This window comes from Prionailurus bengalensis, chromosome E4, assembly GCF_016509475.1.
Source record: "Prionailurus bengalensis isolate Pbe53 chromosome E4, Fcat_Pben_1.1_paternal_pri, whole genome shotgun sequence".
In the NCBI taxonomy this organism is placed as follows: domain Eukaryota; kingdom Metazoa; phylum Chordata; class Mammalia; order Carnivora; family Felidae; genus Prionailurus; species Prionailurus bengalensis.
The window spans coordinates 68,394,778-68,413,033 of NC_057360.1; the positions used below are offsets into that span (position 1 = coordinate 68,394,778).

General features: G+C 60.2%; 1 protein-coding gene across 1 annotated transcript; it reads right to left on the reverse strand.

Moving 5' to 3' along the window:
* Positions 1-3,452: 3,452 nt before the first annotated feature.
* CHRNB2 (cholinergic receptor nicotinic beta 2 subunit) lies at positions 3,453-11,089 on the reverse strand. The gene is made up of 6 exons (XM_043568430.1): positions 10,745-11,089; positions 9,409-9,554; positions 9,185-9,229; positions 8,633-8,742; positions 6,981-7,860; positions 3,453-3,932 (listed from the first exon to the last, which is right to left on the reverse strand). The coding sequence occupies exons 1-6, from the start codon at positions 10,806-10,808 to the stop codon at positions 3,762-3,764; spliced, it is 1,416 nt and encodes a 471-aa protein (XP_043424365.1). The 5' UTR covers positions 10,809-11,089; the 3' UTR covers positions 3,453-3,761.
* Between the last annotated feature and the right edge of the window lie 7,167 nt (positions 11,090-18,256).

Genomic DNA, 18,256 nt, shown 5'->3' on the forward strand with positions numbered 1-18,256 from the left:
CACAGTTCTGCATGGCTGTCACTCGTGGTCCGTGAGACCCCGAGCTGAGTCAGCTGGACGGGTTTCCAAAGACCTCGAAGGGGAACATCTGCCCCACCCGGAACCGACCAGGAGCCTGTCAGGCGGCTCCTGGTCCCACGCGGAGGGCAGGGTGTCCTTCACACCTAGTGCAGGTGCCGGGCACGTGTGCAGAGGGAACGAGATGGCCCCCACCCCCCACTCCAAGTGGGCTGGGAAGCAGGGCCGCCCACGGGGACCCACGGGTGTCCTCGGCTCGTTTCAGGTGCCGGAGGCTCACAGTTTAACGCCACTTCTGGGTTGGGCCCACGGCAAAGGGGGTTCACGCAGGCCGCAGCTGTGAGGAGACCTGTGAGACCCGGCCAGCCTGCCTCCGGCCCCTTCTTTGAAAGGGGCCCTCCCCCCAGAGCTCCCTCCCCCCCACCCAGGAGCTAGTTCTGGGCTCTGTGACTCGGGGCCCAGCCGCTTGGCCGCTTCCTTTCCGTCCGATGGGTGTCCGCGTAGGGCACAGAGCAGTACTGGAGTTACGGCTGCTCTCCAGTCTCGAACCATCTGTCATGCCTCACGAGTCGTTTCTCCAGCAGGTCCCGGGTCCCTGAATTTGCCAACCCCAGCCCCCAAATACGAGACAGACAAGACAGCTTTGGAAACCTCTTTCTTTACGAGAATGTGAAGTTCCTAGCGCGTCTGGCCCGGAGTTGGCTAGGACCGGTGCAAATACTCCATGAGCACAGACGAGGGAGACCAAGGCCAGTGCGGGGGCAGGGGGCGCAGGGGGGGTGGGTGGGCGGGAGTCGTAGCCACACCTAGGCCGACAGTCCCTTAGGAGCCGCGTGACAGCCAGCCGGGCCGCTGGGCCACACACCGAAGGTGCCGCTTCACGCTCCGGCCCGGGCAGGTGATGGGCAGGTGACGGCAGCCCACACACGGGGGAGCAGCCGGCTGAGAGCCGGAGTCCGCTCCGGCCAGGGACTGGGTTCACCGACGCCCTAGCCTTCCCCCAGCCGCCTCCCACCGTCCCTCCGCCTCTCTGAGGCGGCTTCTGTGTCGGCGGGAGCCCCCTGCCTGCAGGCCGTCCAGAAACAAGGGCCTGGGGCTGGAGGAGGCGGGAGTCGAGCCCCCAGGTCCTGCCTCTGCCCTCCCTGCACAGCCCTCGTCCGCGGAGAAGGCCCATCAGGCGGCCGCCGATAGACTGCTCGCCTCCTGCCGCAGCGCTGGCCGTCAAAAGCAGAGTCGGACAGTGTGGTTGGCACACGGCCTGTGGCCCCGCCGTCCCTGGGAGAGACGGGCCAGTCACTGCCTCGGCGCCCCTCCCAAGCCCATCTGGCTGGGGCTTCGGTCCAGCGTCAGCACCGCCCTCTTCCGATCCGGGACTGGGCGCCTGGTTCTCCAGAGACGGCCCCGGGGCCCCGCCCCTGACGGCACAAGGGAAGAGGAGGGGCTGTGCCTGTCCCCAGTTCCCAGCACCGAGGGCTCGGACCCTGCTGCCCTCCCCTTCCCCCGGCGGCAGGGGCCCCGAAAATGGCACCGCCCCAAGGGCCCAGCCGGTGACCCCGTCGTACGCAGCCGTCTGTCTTTCCGCGCTCCAGCCCTCCCTGTTTCACAGACGAGAATGAGCAAGGTCACGGCAAAGCGCTTTCGGTCTCCGGGCCTTGGTTTCCGCATGTGTCAGATGCCCACGAAACGCTGGGCAAGCTGCCAACTCAGACCCCTCTAGCGTTTTTGGTGACTTACTTGGACAACAGCCACTCAACGCAAGGCCAGGCGCAGCGGCAGCTGACAGGGCCCTCCGCGTGGCCCAGGCCTTGACGAGGGGCGGGGAGAGCCAGGAGGGAAGGCCTCTGGCGGGCACCCCACCCTCCAGGGGGAGGGTTCTTTCCAGTTGGTGTTCTGGTTCCTGGACTTTCCCAGGACTCTGAGTTTGCCGTGGGTCCAGGCATAATGCAAGCAAGTTTCAACTTGCTGCTCTAGAACGGGGGGGGAGGGGGGGGCCACGGGGCCAAGACACCCCCCTCGGGAGAGATGAGCCCATTCTGGCAGGCGGGGACGCATGCCGAGGCCCACCTGGCCCAACTACTGGCCGGACACCCGCGGCCAGGACAAGCCTAGATCGGCCCAGGGGCTACGAGCTCGCACCCGTGTTGGGAGGAGCTGACCCGGGAGGGAGGCCAGGGTCGGGGCTGGAGCACAGCCCAGGAACAGGACGACGCTTTGCAGAAAGCACTCCAGAGAGAGGCACGGCCGTCAGACCCACCGAGCGTGCCCCGGAATGTTCTCCAGTCCCCAGCTCCCCAGTGCCCGCCCTGCTTCAGGGGACTTGCTTTGCTCAAGGAAGAGACACGGGGTAAGGGAGGGTCTGCGAGGGAGGCTTTCAGGACAGTCAGGTGAGCCCAGCGCCCCAGCTCTGCCTGCCCCCCGACTGCACGTTCGCGAAGCCTCTGCTTCGTGCCAGGGACGGACTGGGCTTCTTGGAGACCCTCCCCTCCTCCTCTGGCCCTCACCCCCCCCCCACCAAGAGGCAGTCCCGCCCCCAAGGTGGAGATGAGGGTTCCGAGGCCCAGCAGGGCGAACAGACTCGTTCCCGTGGCTGAGCGAGCAGGTGGTGGGCCAGGACTAGAATCCACACTGAGCCCGTCTGGCCCCGTGGCCTGTGCCGTGTGCGCCCCCACCCGTTGGCACTGCCCCCGCCTCTGCCGTGCCTGCCGAAGCGGGAGGCCGGCTGGGCTGCGGAGGACAGCACGGCGTGCCGGCCGGCCCTTTGGCTACACCGGGCGGACCAACCCCTCCGTGGCACCGAGGACGGGCTGGGACCGCAAATCGGAGCCACTCACGTGGCAGGGATGGGGGCAGGAGGCCCATCGGAGGCCTGCTGACTGGGCTGAGAGGCCAGGGGGTCCCCAGCTGGTCGCTGGGAGCAGGGAGCGGACACGGCCTCCGGGAGCCCAGGGACAGAGGCAAAGACCGTGCCCCGTGAGGAGCCGGAGGCGGCAACGCGGCGCGCCTCACCCCAGCTCGGGTCTGGCCGGCGGGGGAGGGCTGGGGCGGCGCCACCGCTTCCTGCCCGGCGCCCTCTGTGGAGGGCACAGAGGCCGGGTCAGCTTAAAGCCGACAGCTTTGGTTTCCTGACTCCAAACGCCCGGTCAGTTCAGGGGGCCAGAAGCAGCCGGCGAGCTCGCACTGCGCACCCTCAGAACTCAGAGGCTCCCCCGACACCCAGCCTTGCCCCCCACACCCTGGCCTGAGCAAGGAAGGGGTGCAGAGGGAGCTGGGGCTCCGGGGCCCCTTAGGAGCGGAGGGCTGTGGGGCTGGGCTGGAGGCCCCCCCCCCAGGAATCCGACCACAGCGACAGGTGAGCCCCCCCCTCCGGGCAGACGCCCCAGCCCAGGTGCTGTCCACCCATCGGGCCCCTCCCTCCATCAGGTCGCCGGAGTCGGCCCCACCCTGCCACCCTGCCCCGAGCCGGCCCCTCCCCTGCCACCCCTCCCTCGGCGTGGAGGGCCCACATCCCCATTCTCCCTCGTCAGCCTTCTGCCCCACCAGCCTGCCTGGCCGGTGCAAGGGGACAGGCCGGCCGCCGTGTGCCGCCACAGGTGCTGGGGAGGGGCCCGGGGGGCGGGAAAGGATGGATCCGCGGCAGCCTCCCCCCCTCCCCGCCCCCCGCTCACTTGTCCCCCCTCCGCCCCAACTACTGGCAACAGAGGGCACGGGCGAAGGGGCCGAAGGAGCGCGGGCCGGGGAGGGCGTCACTTGGAGCTGGGCGCCGAGCGGTCCGCGTGCAGGAAGGCGGCAGCGGAGAAGTTCTGGAAGAGAGGCTGCAGGAACATGCCGATGGTGCCGGAAACACAGACGAAGACGAAGATCCACAGGAAGAGACGGTCGATCACCATGGCGACGTACTTCCAGTCCTCGCTCACCTGGACGGAGGGGCAGGGGGCCGCGGGGCGAGAGGGAACAGGCATGAGCAGTCTCACTGCACGCACACACACCCCTCTCCCTCCATGACCCCAGACTGACTTTTCCAAAGCTGCCCTGCTCAGAAGCCTCTAGAGGCCCGTCCACGCTCCCCAGGGTGCCGGTGACATCCAGAGGGCACCGTCGCCCGCCGCCTCGCAAGCCACACTCACCAAAGCCCAAGTCGTGCTCTCAAGGCTCTGTGCCTCGAGCCTCCTTTCTGTCTAGAATCCTGGTCTTCCCTTCTCTGCCTGGCGAACTCCTACACATCCTTTAAAGCCCAAATCGGACGTTGCCTCTTGTACGAAGTGCTCTTCCCTGTTACTCCTGCTCAGAGTGAACGCCGTCCCCCTGGACACCGTGTGCACATCTCCTCCACGGTATTTTTCCTGCACTGTGTCCCCACTTGGATTTGCATGTCTGCCCCCACCCCCACCCCAGCCAGCGGGGAGGTCCTAAACCGCAAGGACCCTATCTGTTCCGTCGTGTAACCCCAGCGTCTGCAACAGAGTGCCAGCGAATGCTGCCTCTGCGGGCCTCGCTCTTCGCGGCCGCCGGGGGAGCCCCATCCCGCAGCACCACCTCCGGCACGCGGGCCCGAGGGTGAGGACTGGTCCCCAGCTGGGACCAAATCGGTCAGAAAGAGAATAACCCCTGGGTCCGACCGCTGCCACGGGGCCTGCGTGAAGGGCCGGGCTCCCCTCAGAGCCGCTCCACCCGGTCTGCGTCGGGGCCTTTGCACCCGCTCCCCCGGGGGCCTGGGAAGGAGGCAGCTTGAGCACTGGCTCACCTGTCACACCTGTGCCTACTGTGCACCTGGCACCAAGCCCTGGGGTATGACTGAGATCGAGACAAACACAGGCTGTGGCTGAGGGAGCAGACCGGCGGGACGGGATGGCCACGCACCGGCCGGCCCTCATGGGAAACGAAGGACAGACACACAAGCTCAGGTGTGATCTGGGACGGCCTCTTTGAGGAAATGACATTTAAGGTCACGTGACAAGTGGGAAGGACGTGGCTGTGGCAGGAACGCAGCGAAGAAAGAAACAATCAGACAAACCCAAGCCGGGACCTTCCGCCCGTATCCTCCCGAATGTTGATGCCATGAAAAACAAAGCTGAGAAACTGCTGCAGATCGAAGAAAAAGAAACAGGACAACGAAATGCAACTTGAGCTCCTGGCCTGGGGTGGGAAAGTGCTACAGAGACCATTACTGAGAAAATTGGGAAATTTTTAATATGGGCTTCATATCAGATGAAGATATTATATTAATTCTAAATGTCCGGAATTTGATCACTGAACCTGGTTGTGCGAGACGGTATCCCTGGTCTCAGGACAGACACCCTGAAGTACTTGGGATAAAGGGTCACAGTGTCTGCAACTTACTCTCAAACAGGAGAACAAAGATTAATAATAGTAATAGACTTTTTAAAAGACTTTCTTATTAAGTAGGCTCCACACCCAACCTGGAGCTTGGATTCACGACCCTGAGAGCAAAAGCAGCATGAGCTACAGACGTCCCAGTAAAAAGAAAGGGCATTCCAGGCGGAGAGAGGTGTGCAAAGGTCCTGAGGTAGCACAGAGCTTGGCTTGCTTAGGCTAGTCAGCCAGATGACCCAAGGATCCGAGCCAGGGAGACAAGGTACCACATAAAGAGATATTGTGTATCTGGATGGAGCAGCTGACTTAGGGAGACACCTAGGAGATCCTGCCCTGGGCCAGGCCTCCAGCCAGGGCAATAGAGTACAGACCCCGAGAAGGATTTTGGAGTCTGTGCTCACGGGACAGGATGTGTGCCGGTTTGGATGCAGGGGGGAGGGGGGGCGGGGGAGGGGAGGGAGGTTTAAGAGAGAAAGAGAGGGGTCAAGGGGCACTGCAGTTTCTGGTCTGAACCACCGGGTGGACGGGATGCCATTTACTGAAAGGTGGGAAGGCTGGAGGTCCGGTATAGACGGAGCACTGGGGCTTGGACGAGGAGAGTCTGAGGCGTCCAAGTAGGCCACTGCGCCCCGGGCACCCAGCGCAGTGCGCGCGCGGCACAGAACGGACTGCGGCAAGGGCGGGGGGACGGGTGGCTGCGCCCCGCACGCCCCGCCTGCATCTCCCACGTGGCCTCGGCAGCTGAGGCTCCCGCCGCAGGTCCCCGGGCCCGGGCCCTCCCTGCGCCCATCAGGAACGCACCCCGCTCCCTGGCCAAGCCCCGGCTCCCAGAACGGGGCACAGAAACGCCAGGCTCTGAAGCCGCACCACCCCCCCTCCCCGGCCCAGCCCCTCACGGTAGTGCTGGAGGCGCCCCTCTTCACCCCCCCCCCAAACCGGAACGGCTGCATCCCGGCGGAAACCTGGCCCGTCACCATGGCAACCACTGCGGAGCCACAGCCTGGACGCGGCCCGGGTACCGGAAGCCTGACCGCCCAAAGCGGGCGGGGGAAGGCGCCCGCAGAACTCTCCCCCTGCGCGGTCTCGCGGCTCACGGAGCAAAGAGCCGGGTGTGCGCAAAGCGCAGGGTGCTCCGGGAAGCCCTCGCCTCCACCGGCCCCTCCTCCAAAACGATTTCTCCGGGTCCGGCCACCCCGGGGCCCAAAGGCGCACATAGGGGTCCGGGACTTGGGACTGTCCTCCCGCGGAACCTCTTCTCCCCTCCCCCCACCCCCGCCCCGGCCGTCCTCAGTTCTGCCGCGCCCCCCCCCCCCACCGCGCCGTGGGGCGCACGGGCGACTCGTGCCCTTTGTGCCCAGAACTACGACGGTCACATCACCAACTGGGGCTTGGGGGGCGAGCGGGGGCCACCGGCCGGCCGCCAAGCCGTAAAGGCCCCCAACGCGTCCGGGGTCGCGCGCGCCCCCCACCCGCACCCCCACCCCCACCCCGGCCCGGTCCGCCTCCCGGAAGCCCACGGAGAAGGCCACGCCCCCCGCACTCCCGGCAGCCTCGGCACCGCCTCCCGGAAGCCCACGGAGAAGGCCACGCCCCCCGCACTCCCGGCAGCCTCGCGCGGCGGCGCCACTCACGCTCTGGTCGTCGTCCTCGCTGCGCACGTGGTCCGCGATGAAGCGCACGCCGTCCACCGCCGCGCGGAGCCCGCAGCCTTGCGCCGGGCCCGCCGGCTCCCCGGGGGCTTCTCGGAAGAGGAGGGCGCCCGCCTCGCGCTCGCGCTGGCGCCGCCGCAGGCGCAGGCGCTGGCGGGCGCAGCGGTGGCGCGGCTGCTGCATGAAGAGCAGCGCGGGCAGCTTCTCCAGGAACACGACCTTGACCCAGGGCGCCATGGTGTGCGTGGTGGGCGAGCGGTGGTGCACGTTGAGCACGCACACGCTGGTGACGATGGAGAAGGTGACCAGCACCATGGTGAACATGAGGTACTTGCCCACCAGCGGCACGTCCAGCGAGGTGGGCGGCACGATCTTGGAGATGAGCAGCAGGAAGACGGTGAGCGCCAGCAGCACGGAGATGCACAGCGTCATCTTCTCGCCGCAGTCGGACGGCAGGTAGAAGACGAGGATGGCCAGCGAGGTGATGAGCACGCAGGGGACGATGAGGTTGATGGTGTAGAAGAGGGGCTTGCGCCGGATGATGAAGTCGTACGTGATGTCCACGTACGTGGAGTCGTCCGGGTTCTCGTTGCGCCGGCCCGGCAGCGCCACGATGTCCCACTCGCCACTGGGCGTGAAGTCGTCCAGGCTGGCCACGTCACTCTTGAGCACCAAGTCGATCTCCGTGCGGTCGTAGGTCCACGAGCGGAACTTCATGGTGCAGTTCTGCTGGTCGAAGGGGAAGTGCTTCACCTCGATCTTGCAGGCGCTCTTGTAGATGGCGGGCGGCAGCCAGAAGATGCTGCCGTCGTAGGAGACCACGGCGTTGGAATAGAAGGACACCTCGTACATGCCGTCGGCGCTGCCAGAGGACGCGCACAGTGAGCCCCGGCTCCAGCGTGCCCGCCCCCTACCCGTCAGCCCAGCGCCGAGTGCGAGGGAGACTCGGGGTGGGCAACCCAGGTGTGAGGGTAACGGGCCAGGAGGGGCCAGGAGCGTACAGAGGTGCGGCAGGGAGTGAGCAAGAAGGGGAATGGGTGAGTTGGTGGTCGGGAGGCCTGTGAGGCCTTTCAGAGGCAGAAGCGGGTGGATGAGGGGGGCTGTCTGCTACTTATCGCGCATCGCGCAAACCGGGTGCTCCACACGAGGGTGGAGAGTAAGGAGCCCCAGGCAATGAGGGGGACAGAGGCAGGTGAGAGCGGGGCAGGGACCCGCTAGTGATGTGGGACCTTGAAGGTCAGCGGGGTTGTCGCAGGAAAGGGGACAGAACCCGGGGAGAAACTGGGACCGCCAGGCTCTTTGATCCTGAACGGTGCTCCAGGGAAGCGTATTCCGGGATCAGCGAAGGCGCTGCAGCTGCCAGCCCTTGTTCGTATCCCGCTGCGGCTCCAAACGCCAGGGGCTCCTATTTGGCTGGGAGGGGACTGGCCACGGCCCAAATCACCTCGGGGTGGTCGGGGTACTTCACACCACCCCGCCGTGGTCTGGGCCTGTCTGCGTAGTGACTGTGTCTGTGCCAGTGAGAGGTCCCCTCTCTTCCCAGCATGAGCTGATGCACTTTCCCCAAGACCCCTTCCCTCCCAGAGCACTCTGGTCATCTCCACCCGCCTTCCCGTTGCTCCCAGGCCACCTACTTGTTGTATAGGACCACATCCGGCAGCCAGATGTGCTTGGAAGGGAGCCGAACCTTCTTCATGTTGTCGAACTCCTCAGGCTTCCAGGTGAGGCGATAATCTTCCCATTCCTGGGAAAGGGGGAGAGAGCATTGCCGGCCTTGACCTTGGTGGGGCTCAAGGTCGAGGACAGAGACTGGGAGGATGGGGCATCTGGCTTGAGGAGGCTTTGAAAAGCCACTCCCTCCTGACAGGGACTCCTCTGCCCAGCCAATGTGGCTCATAAAATACGTCCTCGTTTAATCTGCACATCTAAGCCAAGATATTAGAATCTACATTTTACAAATAAAATGGATCTCGCAGATCTTAACATGTTCAAAGTCACAGAGCTGGTGAGTGGAAGAACCAAGATTCAGATCAGTTATTTAGGAATCCAAAGTCTATACCGTTCCGCCTTTCTTGAGGAGATTAAAAGAGGAAAAAGCACATACAAAAAAAAGTAGTGGGGGGGGGGGGAGCGGGTGGGAGGAAAGAGGAGACCGGGGATGTGGGCCGGGCAGGAAGAGCACTAACCTGGGTCAGCCAGACATTGGTGGTCATGATCTGTTCCCGCTCATGCTGCAGAGAAGAGAAGTTGCTGAGAAGGGCCCCCAGCAGGCAGGCTCACTACAAGCACCCACGTCCTTCCCATACCTCCCCAAGCCTTGGGAGCTCCAGAGGAATAAGCACAAACATGAGCACAATCTTGGCTCTTCAGATTTCAGTGGCTGGGCGGAGAGTTTGGGACCCGTACTCACCACACTAATGAGCTGGGCCAGCGACACCATGAGCTGAACGGTCACCAGCTCAGAGCCATTGGTGGCTGGGCGAATGAGCTTGTTGTACCGGGAAGGATCTAGGAGGTGCTCCACTAGCCGCTCCTCCGTGTCAGTACCCCAGACGCCTGGGCAGGGGAGTGGGGGGGCAGGAAGGAAGGAAGTGGGCAAGGGGGGCCCACCTAGCATCCCGCTCTCCCTAGCCAAGTGGGCCAGCCAGGCTGAAACAGCAGCGTCCCGCTGCTCCATCCCTAAGGATACACCAAAATGCCTAGGTCAGCCCGTGGGGGCCCCTCATGGGGAAGCCGTTCTCTGAGATCACTGACCAGGGAGCCCCACACAGATGTCTCCAGACTAGGAACCCATTCCGCAAGGATTGTGGAGACCTGCTCTTCCTGCAAGGTCTCAGACAGTGGTCTCAAAAGACTGGAGATTTCATGTTTTCATGGCTTCTCCTGAAAGATCCCTGCAGTTCGAGGAGAGTTTGGGATGGTGATGAAAGGGAACGGCTATTTATATCACACCACACGACCTTTCTCCTCAGTCAGTGCCCATCTGTGTGTACAAGTAACATTATGTGCCTCCCCATGTGACTTTGGCTGTGACCCCACCCCACCCCCACCTTCAAAGGCACTGCTGGGTTGGAGAGGATAGCTGGGCTGGGCTGCCTGTGCTGTAGGTCGGACCATGTGTTCAGTCCCAAATTCCACACGCACGGGAGCCCACCTCCCATGGCATGCAGGTGTGGAAAACATTTAGTTGTGTAACCCCTTCACACCTGCCCCTCCTGCCCCTCCACATACTCTCTTGCAACTCTGCACCCATGTGCCCCACCCCCTCGAGCTCCTTCCTAGCCCTCAGCCTGGCCCAGCGACTTCCCTCCCAAGTCTTCTGTCCAACCCCACAAGAGAGTTGAGAAGTCACTTCTCGCCCCTTCCTGCCTTGCCCCTGCGGAGTGGCCAGACTCAGGAGCCCGACGTGGGGTACGGGAAACGCTGGAGAGCTAAGGGAGGGTGCCGATCCAGCTAGAGTACTTGTGAAAACGTTTCACGAGAAGTCAGGTGGCACCTCAACGGCAGCGTGTGCCCTCCTGACACCCCAGAAATCGCGGGGGGACCCCCTCCCTCCTTCCTCTCTGGGCCCACGCCCTCCCCACCACCGTGGCCCGCATCTCTTTCGCTTCCTTGCATCGCTTACTCCTTTGGGGACATCCTCCTCCCGTTCAGTCCCCCAGGCGCCCCCCCCCCCCCGCGGACGGCCCCAGCTCTGGGGGGTCCCCCTCCCACCCCGGAGCCCGGGAGCCCGAGGCGGTCCTCACCTGCGCGCAGCCCGAGGAGGCCGCAGCCGAGCAGCAGCGCGGCGGGGCCAGAGCGCAGGGCCATGCCGCGGGCGGGGCGCTGTCCGCGGTGCTGAAGCCGCGCGGGCCGGGGCGGCCGGGCTGCGGGAGGGGGTCGGCGGGCGGAGGCTGTTCGGGCCGCTCTCCCGGGGAAGGCGACTGGGACGGAGAGGGGAGGAGTCTCCGCCCCGGAGGCGGAAGCGCCGGAGCCCAGAAAGAAAGGGGGTCCCCAGGTGGGACGTGCTTCTGCCCAGGCCGCGTGTGCGCGGGGCGGAAGCGGGCGGCCCTCTGCCCCCAGCAGCTCTGGAGCCGCTCAGCACCCGGGCACCCAGCGCCGGAACGAGGGGGCGGGATTCGGGAGGAGCTCTTGGCGTGGCCGCCCTCCTTGTTCGCGCTCACCAATCCAAACGGTCCTGCCTCTCTGGAAGGACGAGGATGCCGCCGAGCAAAGGCATTTCAGGTCCTCAAAGAGACAGGGGACTCTGGGCTTGCCGTTTTAAAAAAGCGAGTGTGGAAACAGACACCCCCCCACACACACACACACACCTGTCCCGTTCTCCGCCTCCATAAGCTCCCTCAGAGGCCAACCTCCTGCCCTCCCCCAGGGGGCCTCAGGTGGGGACGCCTAGACCTGGCCCGAAGAGAAGGCAACTTTCAAGAGCGGCCCTTATCAGTTAGCCCTGCCCATTCCCCTCCAGTCCAGTCTTCGGCCTCTGTGTCACAAAGGGGATCCGAGGACCACATCACACAGGCCAGCCGGAGGAGAGCAACCGTGAGACAGAGAGGGTTCACAACTCAGTGACATCTTTGGTAGGAAGAGCCCGGAACGTTTAGTTTCCGAGCCAATAAAGGCTTCCCTTTTTCCTTAGGTGGATTTTTGTCACTTACGACTAAAACTTTCCTGGCTAAAGCAGCCTTACCACACATGCAGCCTCCGTCTTACTCCGTCTCTGCCTACTTCTTCAGCCTCATCCAGCCCACTATATACAGCCCCCCACTCCAACTACAGGTGCGCTCTTGAAGATCGTGAACATTCTCCACCCCACCCCCACCCCATCCTTCACACTTCAGGGCCTTTTAAACAGGGAGTTCCCTTGGCCCTTTTATCAACCACCTTCTGTTTATTTGAACACTTGACAGAAATGTCAGTTCCTCAAGGAAGGAGTATTTGACCGAGGACTAAGCCCAGCGCCCTGCTCTATGTTTGCAGAGGATGTCCATCCAATGAACGAATCCGTCTAAGGCAGTGGCGGTCTCCGCTGCTGAATCACGAACCAGCACAGCGCCCCGCTTCTCATGAGGGCTTGACAAATAGGAAAAGGGCTAGTGCAGGACCAACACCTTCCAGTGTGTAGGGGAAATCCCTTTTTAAAAGTTCCGCTAAGGGGCGCCTGGGTGGCTCAGTAGGTTAAGCGTCCGACTCCAGCTCAGGTCATGATATCACAGCTCGTGAGTTCGAGCCCTGCATCGGGCTCTGTGCCGACAGCCTGGAGCCTGCGTCAGATTCTGTGTCTCCCTCTCTCTGCCCTTCCCCTGCTCAGGCGCGCGCTCTCTCAAAAATAAACATTAAAAAAATCTTTTTTTGAAAAAAGTGAAAGTTCAGCTAAAAGCAACTTATGTGACACATCCTCAGTCCTGATATTGAGGAGCAAAAATAAGACAAGTACCAGAAAAAGAGTGGATGGCCACAGGCCCTCTGATGCACGTGGGAGTGGACACATGCAGACATAAACATGTAATGATCTGCTAAGAATTAAAAAATCTTAGAAGGAAAGAGTGGAGAATAAAAGCCTTAAGGAAAAGAAACGTGTGCAGTCACTCCTTTTGGTGAAAGGGTCAAAGGTCGGAAAAAGACCCACCTTCAACAATTTAGATCAACATTTGCCGGGTGTCTACTGTTTTTCAAGGGTTGTGTGCATCTTGAGACCCAGCTATGAAGGAGGTCCAGTGTGGTGGCCGCTCCAGCAGGGGCAGGGACATGGTGTTCTGGAGGCACAGAGCAGGAAGGTAACGGTGTCTGAACACCTGCAGGAAGTGGAGATAAAACCCAGCACTGAAAGAGGAGAAAGCCAGTAAGCCAGGTTGCCTAAAGGCTCTTCAAAGACCTCAGCAGGAGGGACAGGGAGCCGTACGTGCAGACGTCCTCAGTACTTGCCATCTCTCTGTTGGTGGACACAAGGTGGCTGGGGAAGGCCGTGAGTCTTCGCTTATGAACATCACTCTCTGGAGCGGCTGCCTGTCTCTGTGGTGACAGACTGGCGGGCCTCTGCTTGCTCGAAGCCCTCGGTTGCTCCCTGGCGCTTTTGGACCAGTCCGGGCAGCCTGCTCATCTTGGCCTCTGTCATCTCTTCAGATTCCTCAGCTCTTGCTTCAAGTTTCTGTTTTGTTTTTGAGAGACAGAGGGCGCACGAGTGAGTGACAAGGGCCGAGGGAGAGGCAAGGAGAATCCCTAGCAGGTCCCGTGCCATCAGCGCAGAGCCCAACACAGGGCTTGACCCCACCACCCTGGGATCACGATCTGAGCCGAAATCAAGAGGCAGACACGCAGCCGACCGAACCACCCAGGTGCCCTGCATTTTTATTTTCTAAGTAAGAGACGGAATGCTTCACAGCCTCGTGCGCCACCCCTGCCCAGGGCTGCGTTACTCTCCTCTGCATCACTCTCCGGTGCTGGTGCCCATCCCATCCGACAGGAGCAGTACCTCCGGCTCGGCAGGGAGTCCCGAGCACAAGCACCCAGTGGCCGAGGAGAGCCAGAGCGCCCTCCCCCTCGCGTCTCCCTCGCACACTCCTTCCGCGTCCACCAGACAGCCAGGCATCCAGGGAGAGAGGACAGGTCCAGAAAGCCACGCAGGGCGACGGGCAGACGTGCCGGAGGCAAAACAGACCAGGCAAGGCTCTGGTGAGACACTCCCATTGCCTCTGAGGGTAAGGAACGCTTTTCTCTTGGGAGGCACTACAACGGATGTCATTTTCCTTTATTTAGGAGATGTTAAATGTAAAAACTATTTATTTAAAAACTGTTACCACAGTTATACATATTCATGAAGACCAACTGGAAAACACAAATTAGCAAAACAGTACAATAGAGATTCATAATCCTACCTCCTAGAAGAATAATCGTTATCACTTTACACATAAATATCTAACATATCTGTATATTAAATGTATATACTATATAATATCTATACAAATATGTACATATCTATACAATAGATATCTGTACAGACATTATAGATCTCTAAATTTATGTTTTTAGATATTAGATACAAAATATATATAAATTATAAGTATACAGTTACATTTTCGCAACACAAACACACCCATACGATCTCACCCAGGTAAAACAAAAGAACATTACCAATATCCAGAAGCCCCCCATTATGTCCCCTGCCAGTCATTACTCCCTCCAGGATCTCCACAAGTCACATCATGGGGGGAGGAGGGTGGGGAGTGACTGTCAAAGTTCTAGAACTCGACAGAGATCGTGGGCACACAACACCATGAATGTACTGAATGCTGCTGGAATGCACACGGCAAAACGGCTAGAACAGTAAATTCTAGGTTACAGGTGTTTTTCCACAATTCAAACAAATGAAAGAAAAGTAACCCCTATTTTGACTTCTAACGGCACACGTTGACTTTGCCTACTAAACTTTACGTAAACGGAATCGTAATCTTTTGTGCGTTTTTTTGGTTTTGGTTTTTGTGAGAATCCCGGATGCTGTGAACGCAGTTGTCACTGCTTCAGCCCCGTTGCTGCCCTGTGCTCCACCGTGTGACTATGCCACCACGTAGTCATTCCACTGTCACGGAATTCAGGTTGTTTCCAGTTTTGTATTATTAGAGATCAGCCCGGCACTGGGGTGGGTGGCTCCACGTGGATGGCTCAGTCGGTGAAGCATCGGATGCTTGATTCTGGCTCAGGTCATGATCTTGTGGTTCGTGGGTTCGAGCCCCGCATCGGCTCTGTGCTGACGGAGAGCAGCCTGCTTGGGATTCTCTCTCTCTGCCCCTCCCCCACTCGTGCTCACTCTCCAAATAAACTAAAAAAAAATGCAGGCATGAGCATTCTTTTTTTTTTTTTTTCAACGTTTATTTATTTTTGGGACAGAGAAAGACAGAGCATGAACGGGGGAGAGGCAGAGAGAGAGGGAGACACGGAATCGGAAACAGGCTCCAGGCTCTGAGCCATCAGCCCAGAGCCCGACGCGGGGCTGGAACTCACGGACCGCGAGATCGTGACCTGGCTGAAGTCGGACGCTTAGCCGACTGCGCCACCCAGGCGCCCCAGGCATGAGCATTCTTGTTCACGTTTTTGCTGTACGAAAATAGGCACGTCTGTTGGGGTCATAAGTAAATCACATACGTCACTTGCACTTTTTTAAAAAGGAACACACTGTAAATCGAGACTTGTCCCCTTCCTTTTTCGTTTACTCTTTCTCAAATACCTTGTGGCAACTGTTTTTAACAGCTGCACATATTCCATTGCAGGCAAATTTTTGCACATTTCTTTAACAATTTCCAAGTCACATTGCTGGATCAAAAATTTTTAAGTTTGCCGATTAATTATACATGGTAAACTGGCCTCCAGTAGGCTTGAGACTCTCAGGGTTGCCCCGGGGCCCCAGGCCAAAGCTCCAATGGCCAACACCTCTAGAGTTGCCTACGCCCCCTCCTCGTCCTCTCCCCTCTTCTCCCTTGCCTTTCTCCTCGACCTCCTTCCAGTTTGGGACCCAGTTCTTTCTGAACGTCTCCTATTCCCCCTAAAGAACTTGCCCTTCACACTCCTTCTTGGGAGTTGATCCTGACTAATGTCACCCTTCAAGGCCCTTACCCTTCTTGAACCCTACCACTGTGTTCATCACACTGCATCGGCTGCTGCATCTGCCTCCGGTTTGCCCGATACCTCGCGTTCCTCAGGGCGGAGACATGCCCCAAAACATCGTCAAACGCGTGACAGCCGCCATGGAAGGGGCCTCCCTCGGTGCCAGGACTCACTGCACCCCCCGGTGCCCCTACAGTTCCTGGCAGACACATTTGTCGAGTCTGTGACCGAATGCTACGCTTCTGGGGCTCAAAGCAGAAGCCGTGGGTTCTGCACCAAACAGGTGCGTCTGCTCACGCTGATAACACGAGCCCTTTTGGAGGAAAAACAAAAGTCTCTACAATTCGTTTTTCAAAGAGCAGCCAGAGGGATCAAAATTTTAACATTTTAAGTCAGATCGTGCCCCTCCTAGCTTACGGTCTTCCACGGTTTCCCGCTGCGCCGAGTAAAACCCATGCACTTCCGGTGGCCTCCACGATGCAGTCCCTGCTTCTGACCCTGGCCTCGTTTCCTACCCTCTCTCCTCCCACTAGACTCAAGGTACGTTGATCCTTCACTCCTCAAAAACCTTAGAAGTTCTTTACCACGTGCGCCTTCCTAAACACTTCTCACACGTCAGGTCACTAGGTCTCCCGACAGCGTCATGAGGAGCCGTCACCACCTCCGATCTCCGTGCTACAGGAACAGAAGCCGGAGCAGAGAGGCTAACGGACTTGCCTGGTTAAGGTCCTTCCTGATCTTAAATTAAAGCCCAAGTTCCTAAACGTGGTTGTCAATACGTGCCAAGAATTGTCCGTGCCTACCTTGTATCGCTCTAGACAAAGCCTTCCTTCCCCTCCTCCAACTTGCCACAGACCTACCTCAAAACCTTTGCACAGGCCACCCCTCCTGCCTGGGACAGTGCCCAGTCCTCTCCTCCCTTACACAATCCTACCCATCCTTCAGAATCGAGTGCGCCACTTGTCAGAGATGCACCTCTCCAAGCTTGTTCTTTGAGGCACTTACCAGAACTGCAATTTCACGACTGGCTGTGTAACATTCACGGAAGTGTCAGACCTCCCACCGGGCTGAATGCATGGAAAAGGTGAGGGCTGGGTCTGTCCCATTCAATGCTGCATCCCGGTGCCTCACACATCGTGGGTGGCCGGTAAATACTTATCAATCCTCTCTCCATCTAGTGAGTCAGCTAGCTTCAGATTCCACCTTTACCATATCTGTTTCCTCCAACAGAAAGTAGGCTCGAGAGCAGGGCGTTTCCTTTTATTCACTCCCGTTTCCCCAGCACCCAAACGTTCACTAAATCAATGCAGCCATCACTTCCTTCCATTCCTTAATGCCCGGGCCCTCCCCACGTCAGCACACCGGACAGGACTTCTCCCCAAGGGCGCCCCCAGCGAGAGCAGAGATGAGGAGCAGAGTACTAGAGACAGAACACACAGACCTCACCTCATTGACCACGACTCTTATTCCCTCACTGGAGTCTGTGCAACACTGTGCGACTGTCTTGTCATCTTATTTCCTTCTAATTAAAACCCTTTTAAAAATACGGAACTCAAGGGGCACCTGGGTGGCTCCGCAGGTTAAGCTTCTGACTCTTGATCTCAGTCCGGGTCATGACCTCAAGTTCATGAGATCGAGCCCTGCATCCAGCGCTGACGGCACGGAGCCCGCTTGGGATTCTCTCTCTCTCCGTCTTTGCCCCTCCCCTGCTGTCAGAATAAACAGTTTTCAAGTTTTTTTTAATGAAAGTGAAATATGGAACTCAGGGTTTTCCAAATGGCCGCAGCTGTGGGTATTTTGGGGGAAGGATCGGAGTCAAGTGGTGTGACAATCTCCTGAGAAGGCGTCAGAGAAAGGCAGAGTGGGACAGGCCAAGCACTCTGCTTACTGTGTGTCCTCGGGCAGCCACGCCTCTCCCCTACTCGCAAAGCTGCTGGGGGTACTAGAAATGCCTCCAAGACACCCTCAGGAAGTGGGAGTTCTTACCCCAGCCTTTTATGCTACCAGCTTGAACACACAGACAAAAAGGGAACGTGCAGCTAACCCTTCAGGCTCCCCAAAGGAAGTCACCGGCCCCAGGAAGGGCAGAACTCGTCCCGATCACCGTTAAACACCCAGAGTCAACCGCCACAGATTCGGGAAACGAGGCGCCCGGCACCCAGCACCGGGGCGCACAGCCCGCTCCCAAGGACTCTCTTTCTAGTCCGGGGTGGGGGGTGGGGGGTGGGGGGTGGGGGGGAGGAGGAAGGTGGCCAGGGGCCCAGGCGCGGGGTTGGCCCTCGGCGGAAGCCAGCCCGGGCCACCACCCCGCCCCCGCGCTGCTTGATCCTTGGCGACAGTGCCACCTAGCGAGGGCCAGGGCCACCGCGGCAGGCGGCGCCCACCACGGCTGGGCCAAGGGCCGTGGTCGGCCGGCCTCAGGCCCGCGGGCCACACCGGCGCTGCCCGGTGCCCGGCCCGCGAGGGAAGCCCACGCAGCCCCGCAGCCTCGTCTCCGCCCGCGGGGACTCACGAGGCGAAGGGTCAGGTACCGGCCGCGCGGCCTTAAGGGGCCAAGCACCGCACGGTGTCTCCCTCCGTCCTTTGGCGCAGGCCCTGTACGCACTGCCCCGCCCGGGGTCACCGTACGGACGAGGAAACTGAGGCTCACAGGGGCGCTGGCGAAC